We start from the raw sequence: 11385 nt of genomic DNA, 5'->3' as shown, positions 1-11385 counted from the left end.
AATCTGTTGTAAGATGCTTGTCAGTTTGGATGCAACAGAAATAATCATCCTTCTCATACTATAGTAGAAGGAATTTGCAAGTGCATATTCCTTGGCTAAAAATCACAGCTAATAAACTGTATTATAGCATGCTAATTATTTTGCAAACACTTTTTTTTGGTTTTCTTATGCTCTTCTAGGAAGTAAGGCAAAGATGTTTACAAACGGCAGTATTTCTCGTGTGTCTAACGCATCTTCTGCTCTCTCTTGTATACTAATAAGAATGCCACTGCACAAAACCTCACTCACTTACGGTCAAACATATCTCAAAGCATGCTTCTTATGTACTGTATTTGCCATACCATGAACAGCTACGACGTGGTGAAAAAAAACATGGACATGGTCAAGAACGAGGAACTGCATAAGATACATGTAATTGTAATTGTAAAAAACTTCTCTGAATCGCTGAATCGTCAGCAAAGCAACAAAACTTTCAAAAATCGATACAAGTGAAGAGCGTGAAGAACGAACGAATGGACGCGAATATAACCACGAATAAAGCCACCTCAAGAAACAGCCACCTCAACAGTACCAGCAGCAGCAGTGACGGCATTATTCTCCTTATTAGAACTACCACCATTAGAACTCAAACTCGAATTAGCCAGTCTATCCCGCGTCCCAGCCCAGCGCCATCGGTCGACCGGTATGTACACCACCTTCCCCTCTCTCTGCGTACCGTTCTCCGATAAAGATAGACGTCCGGTACTCGTAAAGGAGATACCGTTATCCAGGAACTGGAAGTCCTCTGCACCTAAATTACGGTAAAGCACGTGGGGAACGATCGTACGTTCGCTCCTATCCCGCACGTCGTTGGAGGGAAGGAGCGGTGAAGAAGCGTGTAGCGTTGCCGTCGTTGCTGGAGGAGTAGGGATTCCAACAGGTTTCGTAACAGGCAGTTCCGAAGGTGTCTCGTCAGCCACTCCCACCTTAGCTTTGCCCTCGTCCACTTTTTTGTCCGTTAGATCCAAGCTATGAGTAATCTCGAGACCCTTGTTGGCATCCCGAGGTGAACCAGGAGCACTGTTGTTGGATTTTGGTGTCATAGGTTCAACTTCAGACTTCGCAGCACAGGATCCGTTCATAACCGGTATCGTCTTCGGCGAAGCCGCGCGATTGGACATTGCAGACGACGGACGCGACGGAAGAGTATACAAGTCATATCTTCGCCCCTTGGCGCTTTTACCAAGAGCAACAAGAGCGTCTTTTCCTTCCACCATCGCAGCACTCTGACAGTTCTCCTTATCCTCGTCCGTGCCAAGACTCGAATCTTGTTGAACAAGCAAGTAACGATCCTCGCTATTTTCCAGTATAACTCCCGCGTTCCCTAATTGGCGTGGTGAAGGAGATGATCTACGACTCCGGCCAGATGTGTACTCGCCGTCCGTGTCGGCTTCGCTCTGTAATCCTAGCGCACTAGCCACACTATGTGCTCTACTGTGGTTGAGCTTGCGTCGCTTTCTCCGTCCCCGATCACGAGCTGTATCTAATTGCCGAGATGGCGAGGTAGTAGGGAACAAAATAACATTCATCGCAACCGGATCGTATTTAAAGCTGTTTAAACAAAACATTGAGTATGAACTAGGTGGGAAGACATGAACTTAAAACTTACCCAGCCGATTCTACACCGTGGTAATTGCCAAACAAAATCGTCCTAACGCCGGACATCTCTTCGTCTTCGATTAATTTGCACGAAAAGTCAAGGACATGGGAGGGTCGCTTTCCTAATACGTTCGATGACGATCGCGGAGAAGTAGCAACAGTATCAGGAGAGATCTCCTTCATGATCACCCTCCGTCGTTCCGTATATTCACGTAGACGCTGTGAACGATTCTTAAGCCCAAGCTTACGAGTCGAGCCGCGCTAAATTTCAAATCTCATCAGCATATCTTACAGCTTAGTAAAGGAGGGAAAGACAAACAGGCATCCATTCCGCACTTAAGACCTCTATACCACTTCCGTCATTTCCGCTGGTCCATGAAGCACTAGGTGTCTCTAACCAGTTTACGTCCTCCAGGCGTACATCTTCACCAATTTCTCTTGAGCTTTTCAGGTTCAGAAGTTGTTTCAAGCCCACATCCACGTCCGGTGCACCCTCGGCTGCGCCCCCATCAGCAAATGCGCTAACACCACCGATGTATCGCCCAATATCACGATACAGGGCGAGCCTGATTGAAAGGTCCAAACCTGCTTTCCGCGCACGTTGAAGACCAGGCAACGACACACGTCCGGAATGCAACGCACAAAGCGCAATGTTTGAATCATCCGTATACAAGCGTCGTGCACCCGCTGAAGAACGATTGGCAAAATTTGTATAATTTCCCCAAGGGTCTATGACTGGCAACGGTGTGCCGCCCCATATGCGTGGACGTCCATCAGTAGGGAGCGAAGAAGGAAGGTGAGTGGACGGAACAAGGATCGTAACATGAGTCGTGCGGTCTCTGTGCTCAATAACATGATCGGGCTCTTGTCGTGTACTCTTCTTGGATTGAGATTGTCCAGGGCTAATATTCGGTGCACGCCGAGAATCAGAGTTCGTGCGGGCAGGAAAGAAATAAGGGAATGGGGTATTCGGGAAGATGAAAGTACCAAGATGTACAGGCGGTTCCGCCAGAGGTTCTTGCATAGGAGGCGATGGCGCAGGCATCGGCTGAAGTGCCATTGGAACCGGAGGTGGAGGCACTTCGTTGTAGTGCATGGGAGGTGGAGGATAACCTTGATGCGGTGGGGGTACTCGGTAAGGACTTGGATGCATATGTGGATGACCTTGTGCATGCATGCTACCCGGCGATGATAAAGGATGAGGCTGAGACGGCGGAGGTAAAGACTGAGAATGAGAATGGGCATGTTGCATCTGCTGATGCGCGGACATGGGCCCGAATTGTTGAGCGTGTTGCTGTTGCGCCGCCATCATTGATGCTTGCACGTCTGGCGGGCCTTGTGGTCCAGCATTTGGGGGTGGTACTCCGGGACCTGTCGGAACAACGGAATACGGCGGCCTGTGCTTGCCTGACTGCGATGGATATTGCTGAAGGTGTGATTTACCGTGCGTCACCTCATATGCATGTGAATTTTCATGATACAACTCAGATGGTCGATGTAAATTGGTTTGAGGGGGTGACGGCTGCTTTACATTAACAGGAATTGGTTCAATGGGCTGCGGCCCGGACGCCCCCGAATGTGCAGACTGCATCTGTTGGTGCTGCGAGCCATGCGGATGCGACGACGGGGCTAGCGAAAGCGTCTCCGTACGCATCACAACACCGGATGCACCCGCGAATATGAGATCCGAAGATGAAGGCGGCACATTGCTCTGGACAGTTACACCAGGCGGGGCAAGCTTCAGCACACCACTGCGACTTATTCGCGGTTTGCCCGTGTGGGCGTAAGTGTATGGGGTTCCGGGAACATGTGGTAATTGCTGCTGTTGCTGTTGCGCCTGTTGTTGCGCCTGTTGAAGGTGATGCTGATGCTGCGGATGCATGTTATGGCCTGGGTGAGAGTGCGAATGCGAGAAAGCATGATGATGGTGATGATGGTGGTGATGGCGAAGCGCGTCCCGCTCTCTAACGTCGCGCGGCTGGCCCTGCATACGCGTATTCGCTACAGCACGTATCGCCTCCATGTCTCTCATTTTCTCGACATCACCCATTTCCCTCCCACGGTCAATCATTCTGTCATCGATAGCACTGGGTGGACTCGGGTGCGCCCCAGCACTTGCAGACCGACTGCTTGTATGGCGTTGGAGCTCTCTTCCACGGTGCTCCCTGTCCCGTTCACGCAGCTCTCGTTCTCGCTCTCTTTCCCTTTCACGCTGCTCGCGTTCCCGTTCGAGGCTCTCGCGCTCGATGTCCTCTTTGAGCGTGCGGCCCGTGTTCATGCCAGATGACGACGACGACGGCGCTCGGGCCTGTGGCAAAAGAGAAAAGCGTGATTGATGGTCAGTACAATTCGATCAAAAAACGTGACGACGATCACCCGGCTGTGTCCGGGCTCTCGGCCCGCCTACAGCTGGTGACGTAACGGAGGAATGAGACGCACCGGATACGGAAGCTCATCGACTGGCTGCCGGCTCATCGCCGAGGGCGTCGGCGCCCCGTTGCTGTCGTGTGAATAGCCCCGCGAAGCGCTTGGCGGGGGAGGTAGCGCTGCTCCCGCCGGTAGTGGTGGCGCTCGACGCGACAACGGCGGGCCCTGCGCCGAATGCGAGCTATGGATTGATGCATTGCTATTATTGCGCGAGCCTGGGTGCGGGAGCGAGAAATGTTGCTGTGCGTGCGATTGCGCGGCAGGCGGGACTACGGAATACGACCCCTGAGCAGGTGAATGCTGTCTGTGGCCCAATCGCGCAGTGGTCGGCGATGTACGACCCACGTCGCGAGGGTCGCCATATGGAGGTGGTGTGCGTGGCCGACCCGATCCAGACAAGGACCGAGTTCTGTGTAGTTCGTATTCCCGCTCCCGGTCCCTATCGCGGTCGCGTTGCGAGAACATCGGCGGCGTCTTTCCGTGTGTCTGTCGTGACGTATTCTTAGCTCGATGAGGATAGTCCGCCGGGTGCTCGGGTGAAGCACTGCTGGGCGCCATGCCCGGCACGGGACCTGCCGCAGTGGCTTCACGAGGTGCAGTGAGCGGAGACAAGAACGACGGCGCAGATGGCGGAGGCGGTGAATGAAGCTGAGAGTGCATGGATGATGCATGTCGTCCTTCTTGACTGTACGAGCGAGGATGCACCGAGTCTGACCGGGGCGAGCGAGAGTAGACATTGTTATTTTGGTTTTGGTTCGAGGCTGAGCGGGACGGATGGGGCGCAAGCGTCGGACCGCCATCATACTCGTGAATGCCTGGCCGAGGCGGCGGATCAATAGAAGGATAGGAACGATGAGTTGGCGGATGTGCGGCCGAAGAGGATGACAGAGAATTCCTGTCTCTTTGCGCTCTCTCACTAGCACTCTCCCGACTCCAGTCACGATTTGCCTCCCTTTCTCTATCCCATTCACGCTGCTCTCTCTCCCGTTCTCGATCTGCATCCCTCTCTCTGTCTCTGTCCCATCCACGATCTCGTTCGAGCGTCTGCTCCCGCTCCCTATCCCTGTCGAGTTTCTCCCTCAACTCCTGTCTCTGCCGATGGTCGTCAGAGGGCGAGTCCTGAAGAAGCCTCGCGACGTTCATGGATATGCTTTAAATAGATGAGCGCCTGCAGGAGAGCAGCGGCAGTGGATGTAGGGGAGGATAGCGAGGCTGGTGATGCTGCCTGGACGGGGCGGTTGTTTGTGTGTGGGGAGAGGACGGGTGCGAAGGGAAGATGGCGAGAAGTTGGAAGAGAGTAAATTGACAGCGATCAGTCGAAAGGATGAGAGACCCGATCGAATCTCGCGGGCCTCAGAGAAGCACGTGGCGCCCTTAGCCGCGTTCGCCTGTTTTGCCCCTCGCTCCCCGTTCAGGGCACATCCCACTATCCTTCCGTCATTATCTAACCCTTCCCATCCATTCGCTCATCCAAGGCGTCTCTATTTTCGTTCATTGCATCACAATGGCTCTGCGATAAAGGTTTGCGCGAGATATAGCTCGCCTTGTGTGCACAGCGTGGGGCGTGATTCTGTGCTCTGAAACTGTGCTTCTGGAGTGCGTATAACCATATATGCACACGGTGCTATCCGGAATCGGCCCCTCTGCGAAATGATCTTCCCTCGGACGTTTGGCTTTTGGGATGCCTATTAGAATCCAGATCCCGGCGTCTATCATTTACGTCTTACACGCGTAATCAATCTTTCCTTATTTGGCCGTCAGATGCCGCTCACATGAATAGAAAATCACGGAAATAATATAAAAACGCCAGTGCAAATAAGATATCTCTAAGAAAGTACCAAGTACAAAGCTGCAATTATCAAGTACATATAAGCGTTCAATCACGCTCCGCGGTCCATGTCAGTCTATAATACTCAGCTCGCGTTTCCTATGCGCAGCAAACGCGTCCTTGTATGCGTCCCATATTCTGTACAGATACGAAACAGTCAGTCCAAGTCATAGTCCATAACTGCTTCCACATACCGGTAGAGCTCTTCAATGTAGAGCTTTTGCACAGCATGAATCTGCTCTAGTGTCGGCTTCTCAGTTTTCTCCACGTTAATTGGTCGACCAACTGAACATATATTAGCATTGTTCAGTAGCATATAGCAGATACGATACTCACTAACGGAAACAATCCTCCGACGGTATGGCATTAGTCCCAAGTTGTCTTTGTTACGAAATGAATTCCAGTATCAATAGTATGCTTGTATAATCCACTTACAATTGAGCATTCCTCGTCCGTGGAACAGCGGTAACGTAAAGCCGAACATTGCCTGGAACCGCTTTTGCAGGGTATACAGCAATGTTCCTCGCTCATTAGGCATCTGCTCAAAAATCTTAAAATGTACGGGTTAGCATTAGAACAGATATTCTAGTAATGCGACTTGCATCGTTCTCCCCAAAGGAAAACACCGGTACCAGGTCTGCACCATACTTGATCGCCAGTTTAATGAATCCCAACCGTCGCCTGAGCGTCAAGTCCGCCGTCCCAGGATGTGCATTCAAGCTTTCCGCAGCACCACCCACAACGATACAAATCGCGCTCCCGTTCCCCTTTCTTAAAATATTCTCGCACGAAGCCCGCGAGACACTGCATACACCCAGTGCAAGCAAGATATCCCTGTACAAAGGCATATGGAAATTGGACGCCAACGTCAGTAAATGCGGTCGGATTCCTGGAAACGCTTTTGAGAATCCTGTGCTTTCGGTTGCGAACGTCGCTAGTGCGCCCCTGTGTATATTGGTTAATGATTGCATAAATATTATGAGAAGGTGCGTACATTCCAATTATACCTAAAGAATTGCTGAGTAAATGCGCACAATATAGACATGAACTACTCACCATGCGGATGGTATCCGAACACGTATGGTCTATCGGCAGGCAAATCGTGTTCCTTCACAGGCAATTAATCTCATAATCCTTCATATTAGACAATATTCTGCTCCTACTTTAAGCATCCTAGAATACCACCAGAAGTGGTTTTAGCAAGGATACTGAAATCGAGATTTGATGAGTACTCACGAAGCTGGATAATACTCCGCAAAGTATGTCCAAAATCGCATACTCCGGAACCAATGACTTGAGCGTCCACCGTTTTCAGGGCTCGAATCGACGAAGTACACCCAAATCATATAAAATGCAGCGACAGGCCAAAACGGCGGGAAAGCGCTGAGCCACCCAACCGATGAGACGAGTCAAGTAGCGAGATAACGAAGGACGAAGCTCTCAGTATTAAGTGTCCACAAGGTAGAGTAATGAAGGCACATACCAAGCAAAGAAAAAGATACTCAGCATAATGGGCATGAGCAATTCCCAGAACGAGACGGCGAGTGTTTGGAGGCGGCGCACGCGCGGCACAGCGGCAGGAACGAAACTGTGGACACACCATGTAAACAAGAAGTTAGGAAAGAGACTTCCTTCTCTCTCCCACATAGCGGGACGTAATGAGAAGGAAACAAAAAGGGTACGCACTCGACTTTGGGGATCACACCAACGGCGCGTTCATGCGCACTCTGACGAAGTTGTGAGAGGCGTTCCTTCAACTGCGCCGAGCCAGACACCGTCAAGCTCTGAAACGATGAAAAAGACGCCGACAGTGCACTCGAAGCTCCCGACCTCGGCCCTGGACTTGAGCATTGACTTTGCGTTCCATGTCCGTCTGGACTCTGACTATGGCTTTTGGGGTGCTCGTTAGAAACGGAGACGGAGAGTGACGCGGACACCTTTCGGCGTTGGGTGAGGGTATACTCCGTTTCTGCCATCGTAGACAGGCCTGAGGTGGACATGAGCAGCACCTTAGGAGCGCCAGTGCATGCAGTCGAGGACGAGAGGAGAAGAGGGTGGACAGGCTGAATCGGTACGCGATCCTTGCCAAGGTTCGAGGCTCAGTCGCGTTCAGTTCAGAGTTTGGGTGACGCAAACGCGCGCCATATTCCGGCCTCGTGTATCTGGCTACCCGGATGCCGGAGCGAAAATTAGCCAATCAAATCTCATGCACTCGACTCCAGCGCTTCATCACTTCGAAAAGATAGAACACGAAACAATAAATGGCTATTTTGCACAAAACTACGGTCTACATAATACCGTTAATTGCAGAACAAAAATATGGAAAAACATGCAGAACAGTGGGCTTGGTCAAGATGGCTACCAACACGCAACATTCTTATGCATACAGATCGTCATCTTGCGCGTCCTCCCCGAATGCAGCATTTCCGCTGCTCGCTGCCGCACCGCCGGTAGCTGAAGGTTCTCCTTCGGGGAATCGGAACGACGTTCCGAACGAGCGCGATTGCTGTAAATTCTGTACAAATACGTCAGCAACGTAGCTTCGAATTATACACCCAAGGAAACTGAAGCTTTACCTGTGCGAACATCTCATACCGTCGGATGTCCTGGTCGGACACGGAGCGACGAGCATATTTCATCGCCTCTTCAAAGTGTTCACGGGTGATTTCGGGCACTGGATCTGCTTCTTCAACGTCCTCCATATCGCCATCACCCGATTCCTTCTTTTCGCGGGCGCGGCGGATATCCTCTTCAATTGATTGGCGAATCGCGAGTTTGGCTGCACGCTGGCAGATTTCCGTCAAATCAGCTCCAGAGAAGCCATGCGTACTCTTTGCAAGATATGTAAGATCGACGTCCTTCGCCACAGGCGACTTCCTCAGGGCTGCACGAAGGATATCAAGACGTCCAGCTTCGTCGGGCAGAGGAATATAAATGAGTTGGTCAAGACGTCCAGGACGAAGTAATGCTGGGTCAATTTGATCTGGCCTGTTGGTCGCACCAATGATGAATACGTTCTTCTTTGCATTCATGCCGTCCATCTCGGTCAACAGCTGGTTCAAAACACGGTCTCCAGCGCCACCCGCGTCTCCGCCTGCGCTTGCGCCTCGCGCTTTTGCAATGGAATCCAACTCATCGAAAAACATCACGCAGGGCGCAGCAGCACGGGCCTTGTCAAACACATCCCGCACGTTGGCTTCGGATTCACCAAACCACATGGTAAGCAATTCAGGACCCTAGTATAGAATATCAGTAAGAAAAAGATGAGTGTATGCCTTAGAAAACTAACCTTAATCGAAATGAAGTTTGCCTGACACTCGTTCGCAATAGCTTTGGCAAGCAGTGTTTTACCAGTACCCGGAGGACCGTAGAACAACACACCCTTTGATGGCGACATACCGTACTTGATAAATTTGTCGGGGTGTTCGACCGGATATTGAACCGTCTCTTGCAACTCCTGCTTAACTTTGCCAAGACCACCGATATCGTCCCACTTGACGGTCGGTACTTCGACGACGGTCTCGCGAAGTGCCGATGGGTTGGACGAACCCAGCGCGAATCGGAAGTTTTCCATCGTTACACCGAGAGCATCCAAAACCTCTGCGTCGATAGTGTCTTCATCAAGGTCGATGAGGTCCATCTTTTCGCGAATCTGCTGCATGGCAGCCTCCGAACAAAGAGCCGCAATGTCAGAGCCGACATAACCGTGCGTTTCGGCAGCAATCTTTAGATACTATTAGGTAGCTGTTGATTAGAGCGGTGATAAAACACTCGCACCTGTTCAAGGTCCACATCATCGGCTAACTTCATGTTCTTCGTGTGAATACGAAGAATCTCAAGACGGCCGGTTGGGTCAGGAATACCGATATCGACTTCGCGATCGAAGCGTCCGAAACGGCGAAGCGCGGGGTCAATTGAGTTCGGGCGGTTTGTTGCCGCCATAACCACGACATTTGAACGCGCCTTTAATCCATCCATGAGTGTGAGGAGCTGTGAGACGACTCGGCGTTCGACCTCGCCATTGGTCTTTACAAATAGAACTTAGCTCCTAATGAGAAGTATATAAAATAATAACACAAACTTACCTTCTCTCGCTTTGGCGCAATGGAGTCGATTTCATCAATGAAAATAATCGCGGGTGAGTTTTTCTCGGCCTCTTCGAAGGCTTTACGAAGATTGCTTTCGGATTCGCCGGCCATTTTGCTCATTATTTCCGGACCGTTAATCAAGAAGAAAAACGCGCCTGTCTCATTCGCCACCGCACGCGCCATGAGCGTTTTACCAGTACCGGGAGGTCCGTACATGAGAATCCCTCGAGGTGGCTTGATACCGATGGATTTGAATAATTGAGGATGGCGGAGGGGCAACTCCACAAGTTCACGGATTTGCGCCATCTGTTTCCTGCAGCCACCAATATCATCGTATCCAACATCATTCAGGTTGGCCTCTTCCTCCTCACGTTTCACTGGATCACCTTCTGCAGTAAAGTGTAAACTTGAGAAACTGGGAATGCTATAAGCAAGTATACTTACCTGTATGAATTACGGTATCTTGAGCGACAATACAGTATTCGGCCGGGTCGGTCTCAATGACCTTGAACTCGACTTCACGCATTCCACCACGGACCTTGAAGGTGTCACCTTTACGCACAGGTCGATAAGCTTCAAGGAAGTAGGGCTTCAGGAAGACCTCAAAGAGGTTACCGCTGAGGCCCTCAATTGAGTCGTCGAACGGGAGGATATGGACTCGCTTCCCATATTGAATATCGGGTAATGGGGATACGTGGACAAGATCGGCCAGCTTCACGCGTAAATTGTTACGGGCGACCTTATTCATTTGTATCTTGCCTTCTTCAACGGAGCCATCTTCACTCGCCAGGCAAATCAACACCGTGTCTCTTCGCTTCTTTCCGCTATGTGTTTTGTTGGAGAATGTGGTAGATACAAGTGCTAATAAAACTTACCGGACGAGAACCGTGTCGCCACGGAACAGTTGAAGTTTCTCCATAGTGTTGGGATGAAGAGTACAGACTAAATACACAGCGGTCAACCTGCGAAACCCGGTAGCAACGCCATGCATCCCTACCTGAGTTATCATCATTTGTCGTGTCATCAACAAGCAAGCGGTTTGGTCTGAGAGGAGTGGAATCAGAACGCGTATAGAGACGTTCATTACACCAAATACGTACGATTTCTTCGGCCTCAGGATTGCGGTCGAGGTATCGTCAGGTCCGGGCTGGGGAGGGGCACCACTGGGATCAGCCATGGTAGTCGTAAAATCTATCTATCAAAAGGTGTAGAGTGGTGGGGGAGAGTGTGCAAGACCTGACTGCGAGCGCGGCTTATAAGTGTCTGGTCAAGGGGCGACGCGCGTCCCAAGTGGACGTGACTGCAAAGATTTGCATACCTGAATATGGAAGCTCTGACTAATCCACAAACGTGGCGTATTGTTCACTATTCCAAGGCCTTCTATGGCCTCCCAAAAAAATTCAA

The 11385-nt window shown here is 50.9% G+C and overlaps 3 protein-coding genes across 3 annotated transcripts; all 3 read right to left on the bottom strand.

Moving 5' to 3' along the window:
• Positions 1–328: 328 nt before the first annotated feature.
• FOMMEDRAFT_164472 (uncharacterized protein) lies at positions 329–5632 on the bottom strand. The gene is made up of 4 exons (XM_007261411.1): positions 4078–5632; positions 1958–3946; positions 1649–1899; positions 329–1590 (listed from the first exon to the last, which is right to left on the bottom strand). The coding sequence occupies exons 1-4, from the start codon at positions 5206–5208 to the stop codon at positions 546–548; spliced, it is 4416 nt and encodes a 1471-aa protein (XP_007261473.1). The 5' UTR covers positions 5209–5632; the 3' UTR covers positions 329–545.
• Positions 5633–5865: 233 nt separating this feature from the next.
• Positions 5866–7931, bottom strand: FOMMEDRAFT_16173 (diacylglycerol-acyltransferase). Its single transcript, XM_007261410.1, has 10 exons — positions 7580–7931; positions 7130–7481; positions 7057–7066; positions 6950–7001; positions 6888–6900; positions 6496–6838; positions 6329–6443; positions 6230–6274; positions 6088–6178; positions 5866–6031 (listed from the first exon to the last, which is right to left on the bottom strand). Exons 2-10 carry the CDS (start codon positions 7237–7239, stop codon positions 5965–5967), a joined length of 846 nt encoding a protein of 281 aa, XP_007261472.1. The 5' UTR covers positions 7240–7481; positions 7580–7931; the 3' UTR covers positions 5866–5964.
• A 212-nt stretch (positions 7932–8143) lies between these two features.
• FOMMEDRAFT_164470 (AAA ATPase) lies at positions 8144–11232 on the bottom strand. The gene is made up of 9 exons (XM_007261409.1): positions 11082–11232; positions 10979–11025; positions 10857–10923; positions 10426–10805; positions 9979–10370; positions 9671–9919; positions 9183–9617; positions 8470–9129; positions 8144–8408 (listed from the first exon to the last, which is right to left on the bottom strand). Exons 1-9 carry the CDS (start codon positions 11156–11158, stop codon positions 8271–8273), a joined length of 2445 nt encoding a protein of 814 aa, XP_007261471.1. The 5' UTR covers positions 11159–11232; the 3' UTR covers positions 8144–8270.
• Positions 11233–11385: the final 153 nt, after the last annotated feature.

Source organism: Fomitiporia mediterranea (genome assembly GCF_000271605.1).
Source record: "Fomitiporia mediterranea MF3/22 unplaced genomic scaffold FOMMEscaffold_1, whole genome shotgun sequence".
NCBI classification, from domain to species: Eukaryota; Fungi; Basidiomycota; class Agaricomycetes; order Hymenochaetales; family Hymenochaetaceae; genus Fomitiporia; species Fomitiporia mediterranea.
The sequence above is the reverse complement of the archived record's forward strand: the minus strand, read 5'-3'. Positions and strand labels throughout refer to the sequence as shown.

Bases quoted from the DNA above. Each gene is read 5' to 3' on its own strand.
- FOMMEDRAFT_164472 (XM_007261411.1), bottom strand. From the start codon at position 5,208: ATGAACGTCGCGAGGCTTCTTCAGGACTCGCCCTCTGACGACCATCGG. The intron at 1,900-1,957 runs GTTTGTCTTTCC...TTTGAAATTTAG, and splicing joins TAAGTGCGGAATGGATGCCT to CGCGGCTCGACTCGTAAGCT. The intron at 1,591-1,648 runs GTAAGTTTTAAG...TTGTTTAAACAG, and splicing joins CACGGTGTAGAATCGGCTGG to CTTTAAATACGATCCGGTTG.
- FOMMEDRAFT_16173 (XM_007261410.1), bottom strand. From the start codon at position 7,239: ATGATTTGGGTGTACTTCGTCGATTCGAGCCCTGAAAACGGTGGACGC. The intron at 6,444-6,495 runs GCAAGTCGCATT...GTACATTTTAAG, and splicing joins TTTCCTTTGGGGAGAACGAT to ATTTTTGAGCAGATGCCTAA. The intron at 6,179-6,229 runs GTGAGTATCGTA...ATATATGTTCAG, and splicing joins TCGGAGGATTGTTTCCGTTA to TTGGTCGACCAATTAACGTG.
- FOMMEDRAFT_164470 (XM_007261409.1), bottom strand. From the start codon at position 11,158: ATGGCTGATCCCAGTGGTGCCCCTCCCCAGCCCGGACCTGACGATACC. The intron at 10,924-10,978 runs GTAGGGATGCAT...CTGTGTATTTAG, and splicing joins GACAAATGATGATAACTCAG to TCTGTACTCTTCATCCCAAC. The intron at 9,618-9,670 runs GTGCGAGTGTTT...TAGTATCTAAAG, and splicing joins ATGATGTGGACCTTGAACAG to ATTGCTGCCGAAACGCACGG.